This window comes from Calliphora vicina, chromosome 1, assembly GCF_958450345.1.
Source record: "Calliphora vicina chromosome 1, idCalVici1.1, whole genome shotgun sequence".
NCBI lineage: Eukaryota > Metazoa > Arthropoda > Insecta > Diptera > Calliphoridae > Calliphora > Calliphora vicina.
In genome coordinates, this window is record NC_088780.1 from 161,357,658 (window position 1) to 161,380,979 (window position 23,322).

The window sequence follows — 23,322 nt, forward strand, 5'->3', positions numbered from 1 at the left end:
GTTTAACAATTTCTATATTTTCAGCGTAAAATGATTGATAAGTTCGAAACGGGTGATTTAGATGAAAACCGCAGTCAAATAAGGCCTTTATTAATAACAATCGGTTTGGTTTGGGGTCATTCTAAATACTTCCACAGTCTGGACAATATGGTCTTGTTGTTTCAACTATTACACAATACCTTAATTGAATGTGCCATGCGCACTATAGAGGCTGATGCCATTTTCCAGGGTGACGTAGATGAAGCCTTTAAAAAGGTCAGCACAAATATCGGTCACCTGGAATACTATCGCTCCACCTACAATGAAACCCGCCTAACTCTCAAGAAATTCAAAGTAGGCACTGAATTCAATTCTCAAGATTGGACCTGGCATCCGGAGGAAATTTTCGCACGTTTCAATAAATTTATAGAACGTTTACAAACCTTAGAGGAACTCTTCGATACCGGCAGGGATTTTATGAAATTGGAGAAAATAACTGTGGGTGGTTTAAAGGGTCGTCAAATTACTACGGCTTTAGAGAAAATCCTTGAAGAGTATAATAACTTTTATAGAGAATGGTCGAATATACAATACAATCCTTTGGACCCAGATGCTAAACTCTCGACATTTGTAGAGGATCGACAGGTTTTTAAGGAGAAAACTAATGTTTTGGAACGCAAAATAGCCTATCAATTTGAAAAAGCTTTAGAGGATTCTCATGAGCTGATGCTGTGTGGTACTTTGCTATTGAGACCTATTATTAAGGAACATATGGATCCGTTTATGCACATAATAGTGGATGATTTTGCGGAGGAAATTAATGCGGTTAAGGGGGATTTCAATGAGTTTGAGGGTATTTATAAGGAGCGTGGCTTAAGTGTAAGTAAGGGTTTGGGTTACAGGTTTTAGTTGGCTTTAATAAAAAATAATTTAATTGTACTCCAACTTTTTTATACAAATTGGTACGTTTAAAACGAATTTCACAAAAAATTTAAAAATTTCAAAATGTGCTCAATTTGAGGTTATTGGGAATCGACAAAAATCCAGACATTATTTATAAAGTCCGCGAATTAATAACCAAGTGACTTAAAGCATTCTTTGGAATTTATGGTGGTTATATGGCTGGAATCTTTGGAAGATTTAATACATATTAAATCCAGAAGTAAAATATTCTCTAAAGAAGAATTTCCCAGACCCCAACATTTGTTTAACATTTGAGATGCACTTTTAGGATTTAGCTTAGGAATCGGATCACTACGTTTAAAACGAATAGGGTTAAATTTCACAAACAATTTAAAAATTTCAAAATATGCTCAATTCGAGGTTATTGGGAATCGACAAAAATCCAGACATTATAATTGTGGCGTTATTTATAAAGTCCGCGAATTAATAACCTAGGGACTTAAAGTCAATCATTGCATGAAGCATTCTTTGGAATTTATGGTGGTTATATGGCTGGAATCTTTGGAAAATTTAATACATATTAAATCCAGATTTGAGATGCACTTTTAGAATTTAGCTTAGGAATCAGCTTGTGCACAGTCGGTTCACTACAGTTTTTGGTTCTTTCAGTATTGCTATCTTTTTCAAATAGAGAAACAGGGGATGCTCTCTCTGCTCTATTACGAAATAATAAGGAGAGAGAACCATAACGAGGTTCCTATTATGGTAAAATTTTCGAAATTTCTTTGAATCTGACCTCTGACCCGAATAACACCGAGATTATGAACAGAGCCAAATATCTTGGTATCAGGCAGTCTCTTCTTATTGTCATGGAACAGACTGGAGTGAAGAAGGCCAACAATCGCAATTTCTTCCCACAAGAGTGACATTGCAATAACTTTGGATCGCTCAACTGCAGTTCTTCTGTATGGAGTTATCGTTTGGAAGCATACTCTGGAGATAAGGACAAATCTTAAACATGCTTCTAGAGATACATTGAATAACTTCGAATGTGTTACCTGTGTTCTTCGAACCTCTCCGTCAAATACACTAGATACACTCTTATATTCAGTATCTCTAGATTTTTTAAGAATGAAACTATTTGTATATGAATGGAGATATCTGCGAGAATTGTAAGATTCTGAATACAGAAGATTCAGAACGGATGTAGCCTTTATCATGATCCGCGAACGAAAGTTTATTAAGATGTTTCACGAAATTATATTCCTGGTGGAGTAAGGACCGCAACTTGTACGATCGTATGGATTCGTCAGATCTTAGGATCACCGCAGTGGTTTTCAGGCAGTGATTTTGGAAATTAAGGAGAATAACGTCTCCAAAACTGTTGAGAATGTCCATTCTGACAGTCAAATCGACATTACTTCCTCTTTGTTGAGGAAGGAAATATACCATGACTGTAGCTCATCTCTTAACGAAACGACATCGTAGTCCATTATGAGGATCATTGACTTTTCTTGGCCAAAAGTTGGTGTTGAGTACCAAGATTTATATCGGATTTGTGGAGATGGAAACTGAAGCAAGGAAATAAATGATCTATATTGGCGTTCGGTGTCTGAGGTTGGGTTCTACAACGAGTTTGATTTTTTCAAAATCATTTTTCGCTATACCTTGACCATTTCTGAACGGATTTGGATGAATATTTTTAAACACAAACCAATCAGCAAATATTTCTGATAGATTTGAGTATTCTTGTAGGATATTCGAGATAGTTCTGGACTTATATAGTAATCTAACTGCTTTGTCTTATTTTAGGCTTTGGCCACTGATAACTGTTTTCCTCCAACCTCGGCTGCTCTAACATGGCTTGCCAAGCTGCAACACAGAATTACTTGGATGCATTCGGAACATGAGCTGTATGACTATCCGTAAGTTTCAATTGTATTGAAATCTACATGTATTTCTTTTGTTTACATCCCTATCCCCTGTTGAATTGTTTTTAAATCGGGAAGTTTTTTTCCGAATCTTGAAAAAAAAATCGTAATTTCTTTTCTTTCCCTTTTAAGACTCTTTGAAAATGAACTCGGCCAGTACACTCTAGCCATTTACGATGAAATGAATCAACAAATTGAAAAACTACGACAAGAAATCTTAAAATCATGGCGAGTAGAAGTGAAAAAGGACATTACCCAGGACATGGAACTTAATTTACTGGCCAAAATGGACAATGTTTTGTCAGTGAATTTTAGTATTAATCTCAAGAATGCCTTAAAAGATACCAAATATATATTAATGATGAATTTGGAGGTGGCCGAAGAAATAAGGGAATTTTTCGATAAAGAAGAAAGATTATGGGTAAAGGGATAAACTTTATAAATTAAACAAAAAACATATTTAAATTTCTTACTTACAGGAGGCTCGCATCAAACTGCAAAGAATTGCAGAATGGTATAACGACATTAATGACCGAGCCAAGCCTAGTGAAAAGGCTCTTATACAAGCTGAATTAATGTTGTATGAATTGTTCATGGAGCCTTTGATAACTAAAGTAACATGGAATAATTTTGGTGAGTTCTTTTGTTTGTTTAAAACGGATTTTATGTAACTGTATTGTTTTTAAGATCAAAGTTTCATTGTGGAAGTTTTTAAAAAGTTTGAATATCTACACAAACGTTTGGTGAAATGCCAATCCAATGTAGACGCCATCAAGCGCAGCATCAATTATTGGGGCAAAATACCTTTGTATATGCGTAAGGATCAGCTGCCCAAAGCTTTATTGGAAACTGAACCGCGCATGACAATATTAACTAAACGTGTTGAGCAAGCTGGTGTAACCGCTTTAGTAATAGATAAACTTTTATATGATAATGCCAAATTGTTTTACGATATACCCAGACGCTATGAAATGCTTAGAGAAGACAATGAAGAGGGAGAGGAAGGTGAAGAAGAGGAAGAGGCTCTTAAGGAAAAAACAGAAGTTGATGCTCTTCCTAAGGCACCATCTGTAATACCAAATGTTATGGATGAAATTGAAGAGGAAGATGAGGAGGAGCTTGTAACCTCCCTGCAGCGTTGGGAGCTGTTACAAACTGTTGCGCCCAATGAAAGAGAACTCTTTCGGGACTATGAGAATTATGTTGATCAGGAAATTACCCAATGCCTATTGGATGCTGTCATCACCAGTCTCACCTATTTACGCATGGAAATTGAAAATCGCTATGAAAATAATGCTCCCGTGTTTGAGATCATAATGGATTTACAGGAGCCTCATGTGTGTTTCTTCCCCAATCTAGAGCCCACCTCCAAAATTGGTTTCACCTGTCATGTTGAGAAGCTTCTAGAGGATATGTATCATATGATGGAACTACTGCCACGTTGTGCCCAAGATCCTCCCTTAGCGGGCCAAGATGCTTTAGATTTTGGAGATGAAATTGCCGATAAAACGGACATACACAAACATCGTAATGACATTTTAAATAAAGTTAAATTTGCTCTACAGGCTATACGGACACATACAAAGGCTTTCTTGGAATTCTCCTATTTATGGATGTTGAATAGGCAACAGTATTTGGCAGAGGTGAAGAAGTTTGGCAGACCCTTGTCATTGGCTGAGCGAGAGGCTGAACTGGAGGGTGAGGGCATGTCGGGTGTTAAGCCACTGAAAGATGAAAATAATCCACCTTTGAGTGTGTATAAGGATCAGGTAAATTACAGCAGAAACCACTTTGTTAGAAATTTGCATTTGTAGTTTATGTTGGGTGAATTCTTACACTCTAAATTTAAGAAGAAAGTTTGGATGGTTTTCTATTGAACCTCTCATAAACTCCACTATAACCAAATGCAAACTTCCATTATGATCATGTTACTAGAATAGGCCAAAGAGCTTGGAATTAAACCCTTTTCAAATAAGTTAATTTTGCCCAATCACTCCGAACCATTTATTTCCCAAAGTGTATGAACATAAAACAGGAATTTGCCAAGCAACACTAATCTATCAATCAATGTTTCCATGTTCATGCTCATTTTGCATGTTTCTTTTCATTCTCCATTCCTGTGCGAATGTTTGAGTTTGGATTTTCCATGTCGTATGTTCCAACTCAGTTACTTACTTCACCCTTCCGTGTCACTTCATTGACGATGACGGTGCTACTCAATCGTTGTGTTGTTTATTTTTCCAGTTGGATAAATTTATTGCCTTAGAAGAGCAAATAAGGCAATGGGAAACATATCAAGATTTCAATGTGTGGTTACGTTTGAATAAGAAGAGTTTCAAAAATGCCGTACTCAATCTGGTGGCCAAGTGGATAAGCTTATTTAAAAAAGATCTCATCGATAGAGTTAAAAATTCTCTGCAGGTGGGTGGTGTATAATAGAGTAGGGTGGTTTTTCTTTTGGAAATTTTGAGGTATGCGATTCTGAGAATTTAAAACAAATCTTGCCTCATCGGCTCTGAAGTTTGAAAATGTTTCCGCACTAACCATACTTCTCGAAATTTAAAAAAAAAAAAAAAATAAAAACTACCCTAATAGTAGCATATATTGTACTGTGTGTGAGTGTGATATATGCTGACATTCAATTGATGAAATGACTAATCTTGTTATAACGCTTAAACCAACATAAACAACAACAAACAAAATAGGAATTGGACCAGTTTGTGGAGGAGGCTAATGTTGCATTGAAAATTGAACTCAATAAGGATGACTTTGATGGACTTGTACAAATTCTGTCGGTATTAAATACCATCAATGAAAAGCAATTCATCTATGATTATATGTTTGAGCCTTTGAGGGAGATTGTTGATTTGCTCAAGACGTATAATTATGAGTTTGGGGATACTGAAATGGTCATGGTAAATAGAGAAAAATTTTAAAATAAAATTTTACTTTATTAGTATAATGGCAAAACTTTGTTTTAGATGGCCGAATTGCCTGATAAATGGAATAAGGTTAAGAAACAGGCAGCCACGGTTAAGCAGATCATTGCTCCCATACAATCCTATCAGGTGGATCTTATAGAAAAGCGCATACTTTTGTGTGACAATATGGCCACAACATACCGCAAGAAATTTGTCAAGAAGAATGTATGTATGAACAGGTCTTTAACCTAAACTATTGTTACTAATATTTCCCTCTCTTTCCAGTTCTTCCATGTACCCTGTCCCCAGGTCTATGAACTCATCGATGAGGCTGATGGTGAAATCACTGAGCTTGAGGCACGCCATTCCTCTCTCACAGGTTCGGCCGTTCTCTTTGAGCTGCAAGGACCGGATGCCACCAAAATTGAACGTTGTCGTCGTGATCTGCAATTGAACAAAATCCTATGGGATTTCTTTATCACCATAGCCTCCACCATAGAGGATTGGAAAAAGACTCCCTGGAAGAAAATCGATATTGAGGTCATGGATCAAGAATGCAAGAAATTTGGCAAAGAACTGCGTGCCCTAGATAAGGACATGCGCAATTGGGAACCTTATCTGCATACAGAAAACTCCCTAAAAAATCTAATGACTTCCTTAAGAGCCGTTACAGAACTACAGAATCCCGCCATACGTGATCGTCATTGGTATGAACTAATGCGCACTACACAGGTCAAATTTAGTATGGATGATTCGACTACACTCAAAGATTTAATCGATTTAAATCTCCACGAATACGAAGAGGAAGTTAAGAATATTGTGGACAAATCGGTAAAAGAAATGGCCATGGAAAAGGTTTTAAAAGATCTGCAAACAACTTGGGCCACCATGGAGTTTCAAAATGAAATACATGAACGTACTGGCCTAAAATTACTTAAATCTAGTGAGGAATTGGTAGAGACTTTAGAAGAAAATCAATCACAATTACAGAATATGGCTTCTTCCAAATTTGTGGGCTTCTTCCACACCGAAGTAACCAGCTGGCAAACTAAATTGTCCAATGCCGAACAAATAATTACCGCCTGGTTTGAGGTGCAGCGTAAATGGGTGTATTTGGAGAGTATTTTCATAGGTTCCGAAGATATACGCTCTCAGCTGCCGGTTGACTCCAAAAGATTTGACACAGTCGACAAGGAGTTTAAAAATCTGTTGGTACAAATGAATGCCGACAAGAATGTGGTAAGGGCTACCAATAGACCTGGCAGTAAACTTTACGAAACTTTGGAAAATCTTGCCAAACTCTTGCTGTTATGTGAGAAGGCTTTGAATGACTATTTGGAGACCAAACGTTTGGCTTATCCCCGTTTCTATTTTGTATCATCCGCCGATTTGTTGGACATACTCTCGAATGGCAACAATCCCACCATGATAAGCAAACATTTAACCAAACTCTATGACTCTTTGGGCAATCTAAGGCTTTTACCCAATTCCAAATTGGCCTCCGGCATGGTGGCCAAAGAACATGAGGAGTATATACCATTTTTGGAGAACTGTGATTGCAGTGGCAAAGTAGAGGTTTGGCTTAATCGTGTCACTGACAAAATGCGTGAAACCTTAAGGGATCAATTGAGACGGGCAGTTTTAGCCTACGAAGAGAAACCCAGACATGTATGGGTCTATGATTGGCCAGCCCAGCCGGCCTTGGTGACCACACAAATTTGCTGGACCTCAGAGACCAATGATGCATTTGCCAAAGTACAACAGCGTTATGAAAATGCTTTGAAGGACTATAACAAGAAACAGGTGACACAATTGAATCACTTGATAAACTTGCTATTGGGCGACTTAACAGCCTCGGATCGGGTTAAAGTTTGCACTATTTGTACCATAGATGTGCATAGTCGTGATGTGGTGTCGAAAATTATTTCCTCTAAAGTGGAAATGGCCTCTGCTTTCCAGTGGCAATCGCAATTAAGACATCGCTGGGATACCAAATTCGATGACTGTTTTGCAAACATCTGTGATGCCCAATTCCAATATGATTACGAGTATTTGGGCAACACCTCACGTTTGGTTATTACCCCTCTAACAGATCGCTGTTATATTACCCTGACCCAATCCCTGCACTTGAGAATGGGCGGAGCACCCGCAGGACCAGCTGGCACCGGTAAAACTGAAACTACTAAAGATTTAGGCAGAGCTTTGGGCATTATGGTCTATGTTTTCAATTGTTCCGAACAAATGGACTACAAGTCCGTGGGCGATATACACAAAGGTCTTGCCCAGTCTGGTGCCTGGGGCTGTTTCGATGAGTTTAATCGAATTTCGGTGGAAGTTTTATCTGTGGTGGCCGTGCAGGTCAAATGCATACAAGATGCTATTAAGGCCAAGAAGCTTATTTTTAATTTTCTGGGTGAAATTATTACACTACGTGCCACCGTCGGCATGTTCATTACAATGAATCCAGGCTATGCGGGACGTGCTGAATTGCCGGAGAATTTAAAAGCGTTATATCGACCTTGTGCCATGGTGGTGCCTGACTTTATGTTAATCAGTGAGATAATGTTGGTCGGTGAAGGTTTCCAGGAGGCACGTTTGCTAGCTCGCAAATTCATTGCACTGTACGAGTTGTGCAAAGAATTGCTGTCCAAGCAGGACCATTACGATTGGGGTTTGCGTGCTGTAAAGTCAGTGTTGGTGGTGGCAGGTTCGCTGAAGGTAAGTTGAGTTTTCAAAGAGGGTATAGCAATGTTTGTAACAATAAACCCAGCAGGAATAATTTGGAAATAATTGCAAAACAAATTTAATATATATAGATAATTGTAATATTGTTATTTTCAAGTAGATTTGGTTTTAGTTGTATTAGTACTTTGCTTTTGGAGAAATTACATGACTTGTAAAAATTCATGAGATCTTTTCCCTACTGGCAATTGCCAGGAAATATTCATTCATATGTGCGTATTACACTTTTCCACATATAGTACATAAGTATGTGCTTACTTAAATCCTTACTCTACACTCTAATTCTATTATATTTCTTTCCTTTTTTTCCTATATTTTCCAACAATATGACTTCATAAATACCAATCTTAGTTAGAAGTACACGTATGAATGTACGAGTACATGAAGCATGTAGTTTTTGTTCCTGCATGTAGATTTGATGCCTGCATTTTTTTTATCATAAAACACGTACAAACGCTGAAAAAGGAAAAACAAACTTCCTGCACTTTGATATGAGAAGAGAAGTAATAATGTATGTGTTATGTGCATGGCCAGAACTACAGCCACAAAAGTCAGCACCAGCTTTTCCAACGAAAACTCATATGTGAAAAGCCCTTGAGTTTGGATTGAATTCCTAGTAAACGTTGAGGCTTTACGACATGGATTCCTGAGAACAAACAGGATAAGAAAGAGTTCATTGCAATAAGGACACATTTTTGAGGTTTTTTAATTAGGCCAATCAAAATTTATAGGTAAAAGGCTGAATCATTTTCCAAACTACATGATATTGATGACCTTTGCAAAGCAATATTTTCCTTTCCTTTATTCTTTGGTAGTTTTAGAGGTCAGGCTTGAAATTTGAAAAGCCCTTGTGCTTGGATTGAATTCCTAGTAAACGTTGAGGCTTTACGATATGGATTCCTGGGAATAAAAAGCATAAGAAAGATTTCATTGCAATAAGGACACATTTTTCAGATTTTTTTAATTAGGCCAATCAATATTAATAGGTGACTGATGACCTTTGCAAAGCTATTTTTCATTTCCTTTATTCTTTGGTAGTTTTCTAGAGGCCAATCTTGACATTTGCATGCGTGCTGCTTGCCCAACACGCGAAATTGTTTCTTGTTTTCTAGCTTTCTTAACCCACTTTTCTTTATGGTTTGTTGTTTAGCGAGATGACCGCCAAAGACCTGAAGATCAAGTCTTAATGAGAGCTTTGCGTGATTTCAATACCCCCAAAATTGTAACAGATGATGTGCCGGTGTTTATGGGTTTAATAGGTGACCTGTTTCCAGCTTTGGATGTGCCACGCAAACGTGACCTGGAATTTGAGGCAGTGGTTAAAAGGTCAGCGGTAGACTTGAAGCTGCAGCCAGATGATGGTTTCATTTTGAAAATAGTGCAGCTAAAGGAACTCTTTGCAGTGCGCCATTCTGTTTTCATTATCGGCTTTGCTGGCACCGGCAAGTCAGAAGTATGGAAAACTCTTAACAAAACCTATGCCAATTTGAAGCGTAAACCCCACTACAATGATCTAAATCCCAAAGCTGTAACAAACGATGAATTGTTTGGCATTGTTAATCCGGCTACCAGAGAATGGAAAGATGGTTTGTTCTCCATTATAATGCGTGATCAGGCGAATTTGGGTGGTTCGGGGCCCAAGTGGATAGTGTTGGATGGTGACATTGATCCCATGTGGATAGAGAGCTTAAACACGGTCATGGATGACAACAAGGTATTGACTTTGGCCAGCAATGAGCGCATTGCTTTGACCAAGGAAATGCGTTTGCTGTTCGAGATAGCCAATTTGAAAACTGCCACCCCGGCCACTGTATCCAGGGCAGGTATTTTGTATATAAATCCCCAAGATTTGGGTTGGACTCCTTTCATTCTCTCCTGGCTTAATACACGCACCAATCAAGCTGAAGTAGCCACGCTCAATGTTTTATTCGACAAATATGTTCCTCCCTTGCTGGAGGTATTTAAGACACGTCTAAAGAAAATCACTCCCATAGCCGATATAGCCATGCTGCAAATGACTTGCTTCTTGCTGAACAGCCTACTAACTCCACAAAATGTACCGGCCGATTGTCCCAAGGAATGGTATGAAATCTATTTCGTTTTCTCCATTGTGTGGGGTTTTGGTTCGACTTTGTTTCAAGATCAAATCATTGATTGGCGCAATGAATTTAGCAAATGGTTTGTCAATGAGTTTAAGACCGTCAAATTTCCTGGCTCGGGCAATATATTTTCTTTTTATGTGGATCATGAAACCAAGAAATTTAGACCCTGGACTGATTTGGTTCCCAATTTTGAACTGGATCCTGATATTCCTTTACAAGCCAATTTGGTGCACACCTCCGAAACCACACGCCTAAGCTATTTCATGGATGTCTTGATAGGAGACAACTATCCCACCATGCTTATTGGGCCTCCAGGTTCGGGTAAAACCATTATAATGAATTTGAAATTGAACTCTCTTCCCAGCGAGAAGTATGCGGTAACCAATGTGCCCTTTAACTTTTACACCACCTCTGAAATGCTGCAAAATATTTTGGAAAAACCTTTAGAGAAGAAGGCCGGCCGCAATTATGGTCCTCAGGGCAATAAGAAAATGTTATATTTTGTGGATGATATGAATATGCCGGAAGTAGATAAATATGGAACTGTGCAACCGCATACTCTCATCAGGCAATTTATGGACTATCGTCATTGGTATGATCGTGTTAAGATGACCTTAAGAGATATACACAATTGCCAGTTTGTGTCCTGCATGAATCCTTCTGCTGGTTCCTTTACCATAGATCCTAGATTGCAGAGACATTTTTGTTCCTTTGCTGTGAAGTAAGTTTTTAACTCAGAGAGATAGACTCAAATCTTCTAAATTATGTTTAATTTTTTGTAGTGTTCCCAGTGCTGATGCTTTGTTCCACATCCTAAATTCTATTTTGTCTCAACATTTAAAAAATCCCACTCACAAGTTCGATAAGGCAGTCATAAATCTGTGTGAGCCTTTGGTACAAACAGCCATAAATCTGCATCAGAAAGTGGCTGCCTCATTTTTGCCCACCGCTGTAAAGTTTCATTATAATTTCAATTTGCGTGATATAGCCAATATATTTACGGTAAGTCTTCTTAAGCTAATTAAAACGAAAATACTTAATATTATCTGTTCCAGGGTATGCTCTATGCCAATTTCAAGACCTGCCCCAATCCCAATATGCTGCTACGTTTGTGGGTCCATGAGTGTAATCGTGTCTATGGCGACAAGTTGGTCGATCAAGCAGACATCAATAGTTTTAGCAAAATCATAGCCGAGGCGTTGCGCAAAGGCATAGAGAATTATAGCGAGGATGTGGTATTTGGCAAACCTCAGATCTATTGCCACTTTGCTATGGGTCTAGCGGAAAATAAATATATGCCTATTAGCGACTGGGAGCGTCTGCACAAGTTACTGGAAGAAGCCCAAGAGCGTTACAATGATTTTGTGGGAGCCATGAATTTGGTGCTCTTCGATGATGCCATGTGTCATGTCTGCCGCATTAGTCGTATTGTGGAATCTTCTCGTGGCTATGCTCTTCTCATTGGTGTGGGTGGTTCAGGCAAACAATCTTTGACTAGATTGGCAGCTTTCATTTCATCTCTAGACGTTTTCCAAGTCCAGCTAACCAAAGATTACAGCATTAATGATTTAAAAGCGAATATAGCTACACTTTATGTCAAGTGTGGTGTTAAGTCCTCCCAGTGTTGTTTCCTCATGACAGATGCCGAAGTGGCTAAAGAACAATTTTTGGTTTTAGTTAATGATATGTTGGCTTCGGGAGATATCCATGAACTGTTTCCTGATGATGAAATTGAGAATCTAGTGAATGCTGTGCGCAATGAGGTTAAACAGCTGGGTATTGTGGACAATCGCGAAAATTGCTGGAAATATTTTATAGAAAAAGTTCGGGGTCTTTTGAAAGTTGTATTGTGTTTCTCTCCAGTGGGTAATACACTCAGAGTAAGGGCCCGTAATTTTCCTTCTTTAGTTAACTGCACTACCATAGATTGGTTCCATGAATGGCCTCAAGAGGCTTTGGAATCAGTATCTTATCGTTTCTTATCGGAAATAGAAGTTTTACCCAAATCTTTGGGTCATCCGGTATCGCGTTTTATGGCCTATGTTCACAAAACCGTCAATGATATATCCAAAGTGTATTTGCTTAATGACAAGCGTTACAATTACACTACTCCCAAGTCCTTCCTAGAGCTAGTGAGTTTATACACCAAACTTCTCACCGAAAAAGTCAAAGCCAATTTGGATCGACGTCAGAGATTGGAGAATGGTCTTATTAAATTAGCCAGCTGCTCTACGGAAGTGGATGGTTTGCAGGAAGTTCTTAAGGTGCAAGAAGTGGAATTGAAAATTAAAAATGATGAGGCTGACAATCTAATTAAAGTGGTGAGTTTTGAAAATGATAAAGTTTCTAAGGAAAGAGCTTTCGCCTCCAAAGAAGAGAAAAATGTGCGCCAAATAGAGGAAGATGTTACAGCCAAGGCCAAATTATGTGAAGAAGATTTTCGCAAAGCCCAACCTGCTCTTTTGGCAGCCCAAGAGGCCTTAAATACTTTAAACAAAAATAATTTAACAGAGTTAAAATCGTTTGGTTCACCTCCGGATGCTGTGGTCAATGTTTGCTCGGCTGTATTGGTGTTGTTTGCCCCCAAAGGTAAAATTCCCAAAGATCGCAGCTGGAAGGCTTGTCGTGTTATAATGGGCAATGTGGACAAGTTTTTGGATAATTTGGTAAATTATGACAAAAAACATATACATCCCGATGTTATCAAGGCTCTGCAACCCTATTTGGCTGACCCGGAATTCAATCCAGAAAACATTTTAGCCAAATCTTCGGCGGCAGCTGGCTTATGCTCTTGGGTTATAAACATTTATAGATTTTATGAAGTTTATTTGGTGGTGGAACCTAAAGAACGTGCCTTGGTGGAAGCAGAACAGGAGCTGCAAGATGCCAGAGATAAACTAACAGCTTTAAATAATCGTCTTAATGAATTGGAGGAGCAGCTGAATGTTTTGCAAATGGAATATGATGAGGCTTTGGCCAAAAAACAAAAATGCCAAGATGAGGCTGATAAGACAGCTTTCACCATTGATTTGGCCAATCGTTTGATAGGAGGTTTGGCCTCGGAAAAGATACGTTGGACTGAGTCGGTGAAAAGGTAGATTTTGTGTTTTTCCAGAGTAACAAATATTCCAGACTATTCTCTCTTTTTTAGTTTACAGCATAGCCAGGTTACCATGCCTGGTGACATACTACTCATAGCTTGTTTTATATCCTATGTGGGCTGTTTTACTCGTGCCTATCGTGTGGAATTGCAAACCAAAATGTGGATACCTGCCTTTAAGGCCTGTGATGTTAGTAGTTTTATAATTTAAAAATTAAGCTAGTAGGTTAATTTAGTCTTGTATTTAGCCCAAAATCCCCTCTAGTGAGGGCGGTGATCCCTTTGAAATGATTTGTGATGATGCTCAAATTGCCGAGTGGAATAATCAAGGTTTACCTAGTGATCGTATGTCAGCCGAAAATGCCGCTATACTAGTACATTCTGAACGCTATCCCCTAATGATAGATCCACAATTGTAGGTCTTACCTTAAATACAGAAAATCTGCAAAAATAATAGAAATTATTAATTTTTGTATTATATTTTTAGGCAAGGCATTAAATGGGTTAAACAAAAATATAGTGCCAACATCGTGGTTTTACGTCTCACCCAAAAGGGTTATATGGATCAAATCGAAAAGGCTGTTAGCAATGGCAACGTTTTGCTTTTGGAAAACATAGGAGAGAGCATTGATGCTGTCTTGAATCCTTTGCTAGGACGTCAACTTATCAAAAAAGGCACCTGCCTGAAGATAGGAGACAAGGAAGTAGATTTTAATCCCAAATTTCGACTAATACTACACACCAAACTGGCCAATCCCCACTACAAGCCAGAAATGCAAGCCCAAACTACTCTAATCAACTTCACCGTTACTCGGGATGGTCTAGAAGACCAGCTACTAGCGGAAGTGGTCAAGGCCGAAAGACCCGACTTGGAGGTCTTACGTACTAAACTTACACAGCAGCAAAATCATTTTAAAATAACCCTGAAATTCCTGGAAGATGATCTTTTGCAACGTCTTTCTTCGGCCGGTGAGAATGTTTTGGAAGATGTTTCTTTGGTCATGAATTTGGAGAAAACCAAGAAGACCGCCGATGAAATAGAGGTGAAAGTGGCTGAAGCCAAGATAACTGCCGTACAAATTGATACTGCTCGTGAGGCCTATCGTCCTGCCTCTGAACGGGCTTCAATTATTTACTTTATACTCAATGATCTGTTCAAAATCAATCCCATTTATCAATTCTCCTTAAAGGCATTTACGGTGGTATTTAGCAATGCAATTGTGAAAGCTGTACCTTCCGAGAAGCTCAAGGAGAGAGTGGAAAATCTCATAGATTCCATAACATTCTGCAGTTTTATGTATACTTCACGAGGTCTGTTTGAGGCTGATAAATTAATTTTCCTCACCCAGCTGACTTTACAAATACTCATTAATGCGGGAGAAGTGGAGCCTTTGGAACTGGACTTTCTGCTACGTTTTCCCTACATGGTTAATGTCACTTCTAGTCTAGCCTTCATCAACAATATCGGCTGGGGTGGTATTAAGGCTTTAAGTAATTTCCCAGCCTTCAGGGGCCTGGATAAAGATATTGAGGGCTCTCACAAGAGATGGAAGAAATTTATAGATGCCGAGTGCCCGGAAAAGGAAAAATTCCCGGGTGAATGGAAAGGCAAAACTGCCATACAAAGATTGTGTATTATGCGTTGTATAAGACCCGATCGCATGTCTTACTCCATGAGAGTTTTCATAGAGGAAAAGCTGGGCACCAAATATATTGAAGCTCGTTCCATAGAATTTTCCAAAACATTTGAGGAATCTAGTGCCGAAACCCATTTGTTCTTTGTTTTGTCTCCAGGCGTGGATCCTCTTAAAGATGTGGAGAAACTGGGCAAAACTTTGGGTTTCCATGGAGATCATGAGAATTTCCATAGTGTGTCCTTGGGCCAGGGCCAAGAGGTAGTAGCTGAAAGAGCCATAGAAACAGCCTCACAACAAGGCCATTGGGTCATATTACAGAACATACACTTAGTGGCTCGTTGGCTTTCAACTCTCGAAAAGAAAATGGAAGCTTCTCTGGTCGATGTCAATCCCAATTATCGTTTATTCCTAAGTGCTGAACCGGCTGGTGATCCTGCTTATCATATACTACCTCAGGGTATTTTAGAGTCAGCCATTAAGATAACTAATGAACCTCCTACAGGTATGCAGGCCAATATACACAAAGCTTTGGACAACTTTAGTGATGAAACCCTGGAAATGTGTTCCAAGGAAACAGAATTTAAGGCCATATTATTTTCTCTATGTTATTTTCATGCTGTGGTGGCGGAACGCCGTAAATTTGGTGCCCAAGGCTGGAATCGTGTGTATCCCTTTAATGTGGGAGATCTTACGATATCGGTTTACGTTCTGTATAATTATTTGGAGGCCAATAGCAGAGTTCCTTGGGAGGATTTGCGTTATTTGTTTGGCGAAATTATGTATGGAGGCCATATAACTGATGATCGTGACAGACGTTTGTGTCGCACTTATTTGGAGGAATTCATGCAGCCAGAGCTTATAGATGGAGAATTAGAATTTTGCCCGGGTTTCCCAGCTCCTGGCATTTTAAAATATGCTGGTTATCATGAGTATATAGATGAAAATCTCCCAACAGAAAGTCCAAATCTTTATGGTTTACATTTAAATGCGGAGATAGGTTTCCTAACCACTGTATCGGAACGTCTATTTCGTATAGTATTCGAACTGCAACCACGCTTAGCCAGCACCTCGGATACCGGAGGTGAAGTCCAATCCCAGGAGGATGTGGTAAAGAGTATGCTGGAAGATCTTATCGATAAGATACCCTCACCCTTTAACATAGCCGAACTTATGTCTCGTGTAGAAGATCGTAATCCCTATATATTGGTGGCCTTCCAGGAGTGCGAACGTATGAATATTTTAATGGCTGAACTGAAAAGATCTTTGCATGAATTGGAATTGGGTCTTAAGGGTGAACTAACAATATCCTCTATTATGGAACAATTAATGCAGTCCTTGTTTATGGATCAAGTGCCGGAATCCTGGACTAAATTGGCCTATCCCAGCACATTGGGTTTGCAGTCATGGTTTGCCGATTTACAGTTGCGTTTACGAGAGTTGGAAGCTTGGGTGGCAGATTTTCGTTTGCCTTCCTCGGCTTGGTTGGGAGGATTTTTCAATCCTCAAAGTTTCTTGACGGCCATTATGCAACAGACGGCACGTAAAAATGAATGGCCTTTGGATCGCATGTGTTTAAATACGGATGTAACTAAAAAGTTTAAGGAGGAAATAACGTAAGTTAGAGGAAAATTATGAAGGTATTTAGTAGATTCTATTGATTTGTTTATTTCAGCTCTGCTCCCCGTGAAGGTGCCTACATTAATGGCCTGTATATGGAGGGTGCTCGTTGGGATATGACCATGAATACCATAGCTGATGCTTATCTTAAGGAACTATTTCCAGCCATGCCTGTAATATTTGTGAAGGCTGTGCAAAGGGATAAACAGGATGTCAAGAATGTTTATGAGTGTCCGGTGTACAAAATTCGGTAAGCTATAAAGTTATATAACATATTTTAAATATCTTTTGCCTATCAGTAGCATTTTATTTCCATTAATTTTAAAATCTCCCTTAACAAAACTTAAATTTGAATTTAGAAAACAAAAAATATGTGCCAAACAAATGGACAATAATGGAAATTGCACAGCATCTTATAAATAATTGTTTGCGGATACAAACAATAAATTGCAATAAACACACACAAAATACTAAATAGAAATTTAAATATTCATGGCGGACGAGTGGGCTGTGGAATACTTTTTATTGACACATCACAGTCGTTAGTTTCTGCCACCAACACCAGCCACCTTGCCAATGTCACCACTATCAGAATATTGTACGTGAGAATGTCCCAGCAAACAACGAGGTTTTACCTAAAATCGACAATGATTTCAAATTGAAGACTTTTCAAATGTTTATATTTAAAATCACTTTCTCAACTATGGCGGAGTGATATTCTTAGAGATTTGATGAGAAGTTGATGAGAAGTTGATGAATTCACACTTGATATTAAAGTTATAATTTTTCAAACATTTAATGTTTGCTGGGGCCATAGAGTGTGTGTGTGAGTCAGTATATTATCATCACTTATTTGTACAAATTTGCATTGAAAACCTTTTAAAATTGTTGTGTGTACAAGTGTGTTGTTTTTCTTTGGAACTCCAAACAGCTCGCAACTGCTTTCCACTCTAAAGCATTGTTCACTTAAAATCCAACCACATGAATTTTTAACTTTGTGATTTGTTTTCTAAACACATATATCGTCATTCTGTCCTTCTTATACCTAAATACAAATGAGATATCATCACAATTTGTTATTTATTTAAAAGACCTATAGATGGCCTTATGTATCGAATAGAACATCGTGCAAATGTCCTCAGTGGCTTCCCTGGGTGGCGCTCATCCGAATTGTCCCATTTTCTATGACTTTACGGAATAAATCAGGCAGAATTTGTCCGTTGGCATGGGTTATGTTGGTTTTGAGGGTCGCTGTGGTTTGTGTCTTATTCGCATGGACCTGCGACTTAAGAAAACCCCTCAAGCTAAAGTCTAGCGGGCACCATCTTGGTGACCAGTTGAAATCACCTCCACTTGAGATGACCATGCCCTCAAATCGCTCTTGTAGAAGATCCAATGTGGCATGAACTGTGGTCATATCATACAACTCAAGTCAAAATGAATGAGTTATCATCGACCTATAGAGCTCGCCATTATGGGTGATGGCGTCACCAACGTCATTCTCAAAGAAATGTGGAACGATGGCGACGCCTGCTCAAAATCCACTACAAACAGTGACTTTTCGGGAAGCATTGGACGCTCTTAGATCTCATGTGGATTGGCATCGTCCCAAATTCCACAATTTTGTTTGTTGACGTACCCATTCATCCAGCAATGGTGCTCAACATGAAATGGGTGCAGCACTAGGAACGTTGCACGAACAGAACACCCATTTTTATAAAACAAGTTTATCATTTCCACGTATTGTTGAACACTATATCCGTCCATGGTGATTTGGCAAAAGCAAACTGAATATTCGAAAAATGTATAGTAGCTTCAACAATATGGTCACATTTCGTAAGTACCTATTGGAAGTTACCAATCCGTATGAGATCCAAGTCCAATTCATCCCTAAAAAGTAATTGTTTGTTGTGGATTTTGGGCTGGCGGCGTCATCAAACCAGCGTCATGTGGTTTCACCTCATTACACGAGCGATTTGGATTCATAGTCATCTCACATGGAGTTGATGTTAACTGGCCACCGAGATCGTGCAATTTGACCCTGTTAGACTTTCTCTTGTGGGGTTTATTTAAGGTGCAAGTCGCTATGCGAATAAGTCACAAACCACAGTGGCTGTCAAAGCCAACATAACCAAGGATTTTGGGCTGGCGGTATCATCGGTCCATATTTCTTTGAGGCGAGCGTTATAGGTCGATGATTACCAACTACTTTTACCCTGAATTGGATGATGTGACCACCGACGTCATGTGGCTTCAACTCATTACACGAGCGATTTAAGGACATAGTCATCTCACATGGAGTTGATGTTAACTGGCCACCGAGATCGTGCAATTTGACCCTGTTAGACTTTCTCTTGTGGGGTTTATTTAAGGCGCAGGTATGCGAATAAGTCACAAACCACAGCGGCTGTCAAAACCAAGGTCAAATTCTGCCTGATTTATGAAGCGGACATTTACACAATGTTACAATCCATACATACGCCCTTGAGGATGGTGGTACGTTCCGTAGATTTGCGGAGTAGCTGCCCTTGGCAGCGGTAACAAGGGAAGAATCTTGGAGGGTCTTTCGATCTCCCACTAAATCCAGAGTTTGCCTGTGATCCTTGTGTGATCCTGTGAGCCGACCATTGACAGTATAACCTTATTAGCCGCATGGAATAAATCCCTGCGCAACTGCATGTCGGTATACCAGATACCAGGATCGGACCCTCTGACCTAATCAGTCATAAGTTAGTCTTAAATAAAAACCTGATTACAATACGGCCCTATGCTCCTTGTAGGAGTTAAAAGGAAGTTAAGTTTTGGTCCAATTGAAAATTATATGAACTTCCTGCATGTACCCGGCGTCGGCAACTTAAAAATATTGCGCTATTGGCAAAGGAATGTTAAAGCCTTTCTGTAGTTCTTGACAATAAAAAATGTTAGCGAATTGGAATAGCGCAGTTGCATTGCAATGTTGTGGAACAATCGAAACAAAAACAGAGATTTTAATAAGAGGAAACAAATTCTAGTTTTTTCTTTGTAGTCGCCTTTTTGTCACATAACTACCAAAACATTTGTGCTACCGGATTTTGTGTGAACAATGCTTTAGTCTCCACTATACACTGCCCAGCCAGTTCACAGTTTTTCCACAATGTGTTTAGAGTTTGTCAACAGTCTTTTCAATCTATCCATCTAGTTAACGACTGACTATTCAGCAAACCTCCTTTTTTTTTTGCTATTTTGGGTTAGTGGATAGATGAGTGGACGACTGCCTGGATAAGTTTGGTGCTTTGTGTTTGTGTGTGTGCCATGGAACTATGCGAACTAAAAGACACTTTTAAGTCTGCCCTAACCTGGCTCTATGACAGACTAAGTGAGTGTGTATGAGTTTGATTCTTGTTTCTATGGTTGGATGAATGGCAATGTTGATGCTGATGATGATGGTGTTGTGTACGCTGTTTTTGTTGGCTGTGGGTTTGATTGATTGATTGACTGTCGTGACTAAATGAATGGCTGGCAGACGTTTTGGCAAAGCAGGCCTATTTTTTCGGTGGCTGTCAGCCAGCCAGCCAGAACAAAACAACTCGTAGTAAAGTTTATCGGTCTACCAATTGTATGGCAATGTATTTGGGTGTAAAAATCGACTGCTCGATGCTTACAAATTTTATTTTCCCTCCATCTATTGTCTTGTTTCTTCATGTAAATGTTTTAAGTTGTTTTCAGTTTTTTTGTTTTTTTTTATTGTACCACAAACGAATTTGTTGTCGTTACTCGCATTTTGTCATCTTTGAAACATTTACTGTAACAATCATGGTTTCCATTTCATACTTTAGCTCTCATGTTGGATACTTTGTGTGTATGCTTTCCATACATACGTTGATTTAACTATTTTCCCTGGCAAATTTCAATTAAAGAAAAACATTTACTATGATCGATTTGTTATGGTTGCACATTGATTGTTATTTCACGTTTTAAGGAAAGATTCCATGAAAACTTTCCTCAAACTTGAGTGGAGAGGGAAATTTTGTTATTTTTTATAAATTTTTTTTCTTTGGTTCAACATGTGAGTGGATTTTCTTGTTTTGAAGAAACTTAAATAAAAGGAGGTGCTTTAAAGATTTAAAGTGAAATTTATTTTTAATGTTGTGTGATTTTGTGGTAACAAAAACTTTGTAATAAAGGGCATAACTTTATCATACCAAAACCTGTTTGTTTAGTCATATAATAATATTTCTTTCACGTACTGAAGAACTCTAACAATTAATTATTTCAAAACTAACTTTCAAAATGTTCAAATTTTGATCAACACCATTGTTCGGTTGACTTACGAGGTATGTCAATTCCAGAAAGCAATCAAGCAGAATCATTATTACTCTGTTTTGACAACACCTCACCACTCATTTATGTATCCAATAAGATTACTGCACCTGGGACATTTTTCCTACACTCTAAAAAATGCATGCAAACTAGTTTGAATAATAGTATGTCACTCGGTGTATAGGCTCTAGTTCCTTTAATAGTGCTCCAAATCAAAAAATAATCACTTTTACTTCCCACTAAAAATCGATTTTTTATATGGAAACCTAAAATGGGCTCTATTTCCCACTAAAAATCGATTTTTTTGTACCTAAATAGGATGTAGATCATTTAAGAGTGCTCCAAATCAAAAAAATATTATTCTAAAAATCGGTTTGTATGGGAACCTAAATGATAATAAGTGATCACTTTTATTTCCGATTAAAAATGTATTTTTTAGATGGAAACTTAAAATGGGCTCTAGTTCCTTTAATAGTGCTCCAAATCAAAAAAGGATGAAAATCTGTGATCACTTTTATTTCCTACATTTCCTTACATTAAAGTTATTAACAATTTTGATATTGTGAGCCCTCTGACTGATATTTTAGTCGGTCCATAAAATTTTAATTTCAGAATAATTTTAAAATTTAATTTATATACCCTTCACCAAATTATACTTCAAATTACAAATTTTAAATATTTTTAGGTAAACAAAATTTAAATTAGCGTAAACAAAATTTATTTTTTTTTCCAAGGTGTTTTTTCATTTTTGGGAAATTTTTTTTTTAGAATTGTTATTTTAAAATATTTTTTTTAAATTTAAATTTAAAAAAAAAATAAAAAAAATTTAAAACAAATTTTTTTTTAAAAAATTTAAAAAATTTTAAAGTTTAAAATTTTTTTTTAATTTTTTAAATTTTAAAAAAAAATTAGTTTTAAATTTTTTTTAAAATTTAAAAAAAAAAATTTGTTTTTTAAACTTATTTGGGTTAAAACATATTTTTTTCCGATTTTGACCCATTGTAGATCCAACTTCCTGTCTTATATACGTCCTTGCAAAGGTTTTTGAAATATATATCATTAGATATCCATATTGTCTATATTAATGAATTAATAATCCAGATATATGTAAGTCAAAAATCGAGGTTGTCCTGGTTTTTTCCGCATATCTCAGACATGCTCGAAAGCATGCCTGACAGAATTATTGAAGATTTGGATCCCGAAGATATTTGGGGTCTTCAGACAGACAGACATGGCTTAATCGACTCCGCTATCTATAAGGATCCAGAATATATATACTTTGTAGAGTCGGAAAATTATATTGTTGAAATTACAAACGGAATGACAAATTTATATATACCATTCTCACGAAGGTGAAGGGTATACAAATTAGAAAATGTCGCTTACGATAATTTGGCGCTAAGGGCTCGAGATATATGCATTGAACTATGTTTTCAGAGAAACTGGTGCCGCTACAAAGTGGATTAGGGTTTCAAAAATATCTTAACTCACGGATTATACTAAATTTGTATTAATATTATAAATATTTTAATGAAGAAAAAATCAAAAATAAATGACGAATTTCAGTGATTGGTTTTACAATCCTTGTGATAGGTAAAAAATATAGCTAACTTTATGAATTTAGTAATTGAATTTGAATTTTGGTTTTTTCTGTGTGTGACAATTAGAGATGACAAACGGGGAATTCCGTTCCCGATTTAAGCAATTCCGAAAACCCCGGGATTTTTTAAATTTAAATCCCGGGATTTTCGGGATTTTCTAAATCCCGTTTTTCATAAATAAATAGGCGAAATTGTCATTTTTGTGTGCTTTTTTTATGCATTTTGACATTCTACATGCCCGAATATCGCAAATTGATGTTCAGCAAAGTTGTTAAGCTCAACTCCTGCTACAACATAGTTAATAAAAGAAAGCGCTATTTTTGGTTTTCCTAGAGTGGGGCTCTGGAAAATCAATTCTTCAGATTTTTTTGTAAGTTATGTAACAAAACTCAATTTAAATCCTCTTCAAACTAAATTGATTTTATCTCAGATGAGGAGCTCGAACAAAATGAATATATTTCAATTGCTCAAAGGCTAAAAGATATTATTA

At 37.7% G+C, this 23,322-nt stretch overlaps 1 protein-coding gene across 2 annotated transcripts in view; it reads left to right on the forward strand.

Moving 5' to 3' along the window:
* The window catches only part of LOC135964246 (dynein beta chain, ciliary), a 63,292-nt gene that overhangs the window by 29,874 nt on the left and 10,096 nt on the right, over positions 1 to 23,322 (forward strand). For both annotated transcript variants that reach the window (XM_065516430.1, XM_065516429.1), the window contains 16 exons: positions 25 to 858; positions 2,695 to 2,807; positions 2,946 to 3,234; positions 3,293 to 3,446; positions 3,501 to 4,582; positions 5,058 to 5,234; positions 5,519 to 5,728; positions 5,795 to 5,959; positions 6,020 to 8,452; positions 9,627 to 11,299; positions 11,361 to 11,580; positions 11,634 to 13,672; positions 13,730 to 13,868; positions 13,927 to 14,093; positions 14,166 to 16,928; positions 16,988 to 17,182. In XM_065516430.1, coding sequence (XP_065372502.1) covers positions 25 to 858; positions 2,695 to 2,807; positions 2,946 to 3,234; positions 3,293 to 3,446; positions 3,501 to 4,582; positions 5,058 to 5,234; positions 5,519 to 5,728; positions 5,795 to 5,959; positions 6,020 to 8,452; positions 9,627 to 11,299; positions 11,361 to 11,580; positions 11,634 to 13,672; positions 13,730 to 13,868; positions 13,927 to 14,093; positions 14,166 to 16,928; positions 16,988 to 17,182 — 12,653 coding nt within the window. The remainder of the gene's footprint in view (positions 1 to 24; positions 859 to 2,694; positions 2,808 to 2,945; positions 3,235 to 3,292; positions 3,447 to 3,500; positions 4,583 to 5,057; positions 5,235 to 5,518; positions 5,729 to 5,794; positions 5,960 to 6,019; positions 8,453 to 9,626; positions 11,300 to 11,360; positions 11,581 to 11,633; positions 13,673 to 13,729; positions 13,869 to 13,926; positions 14,094 to 14,165; positions 16,929 to 16,987; positions 17,183 to 23,322) is intronic.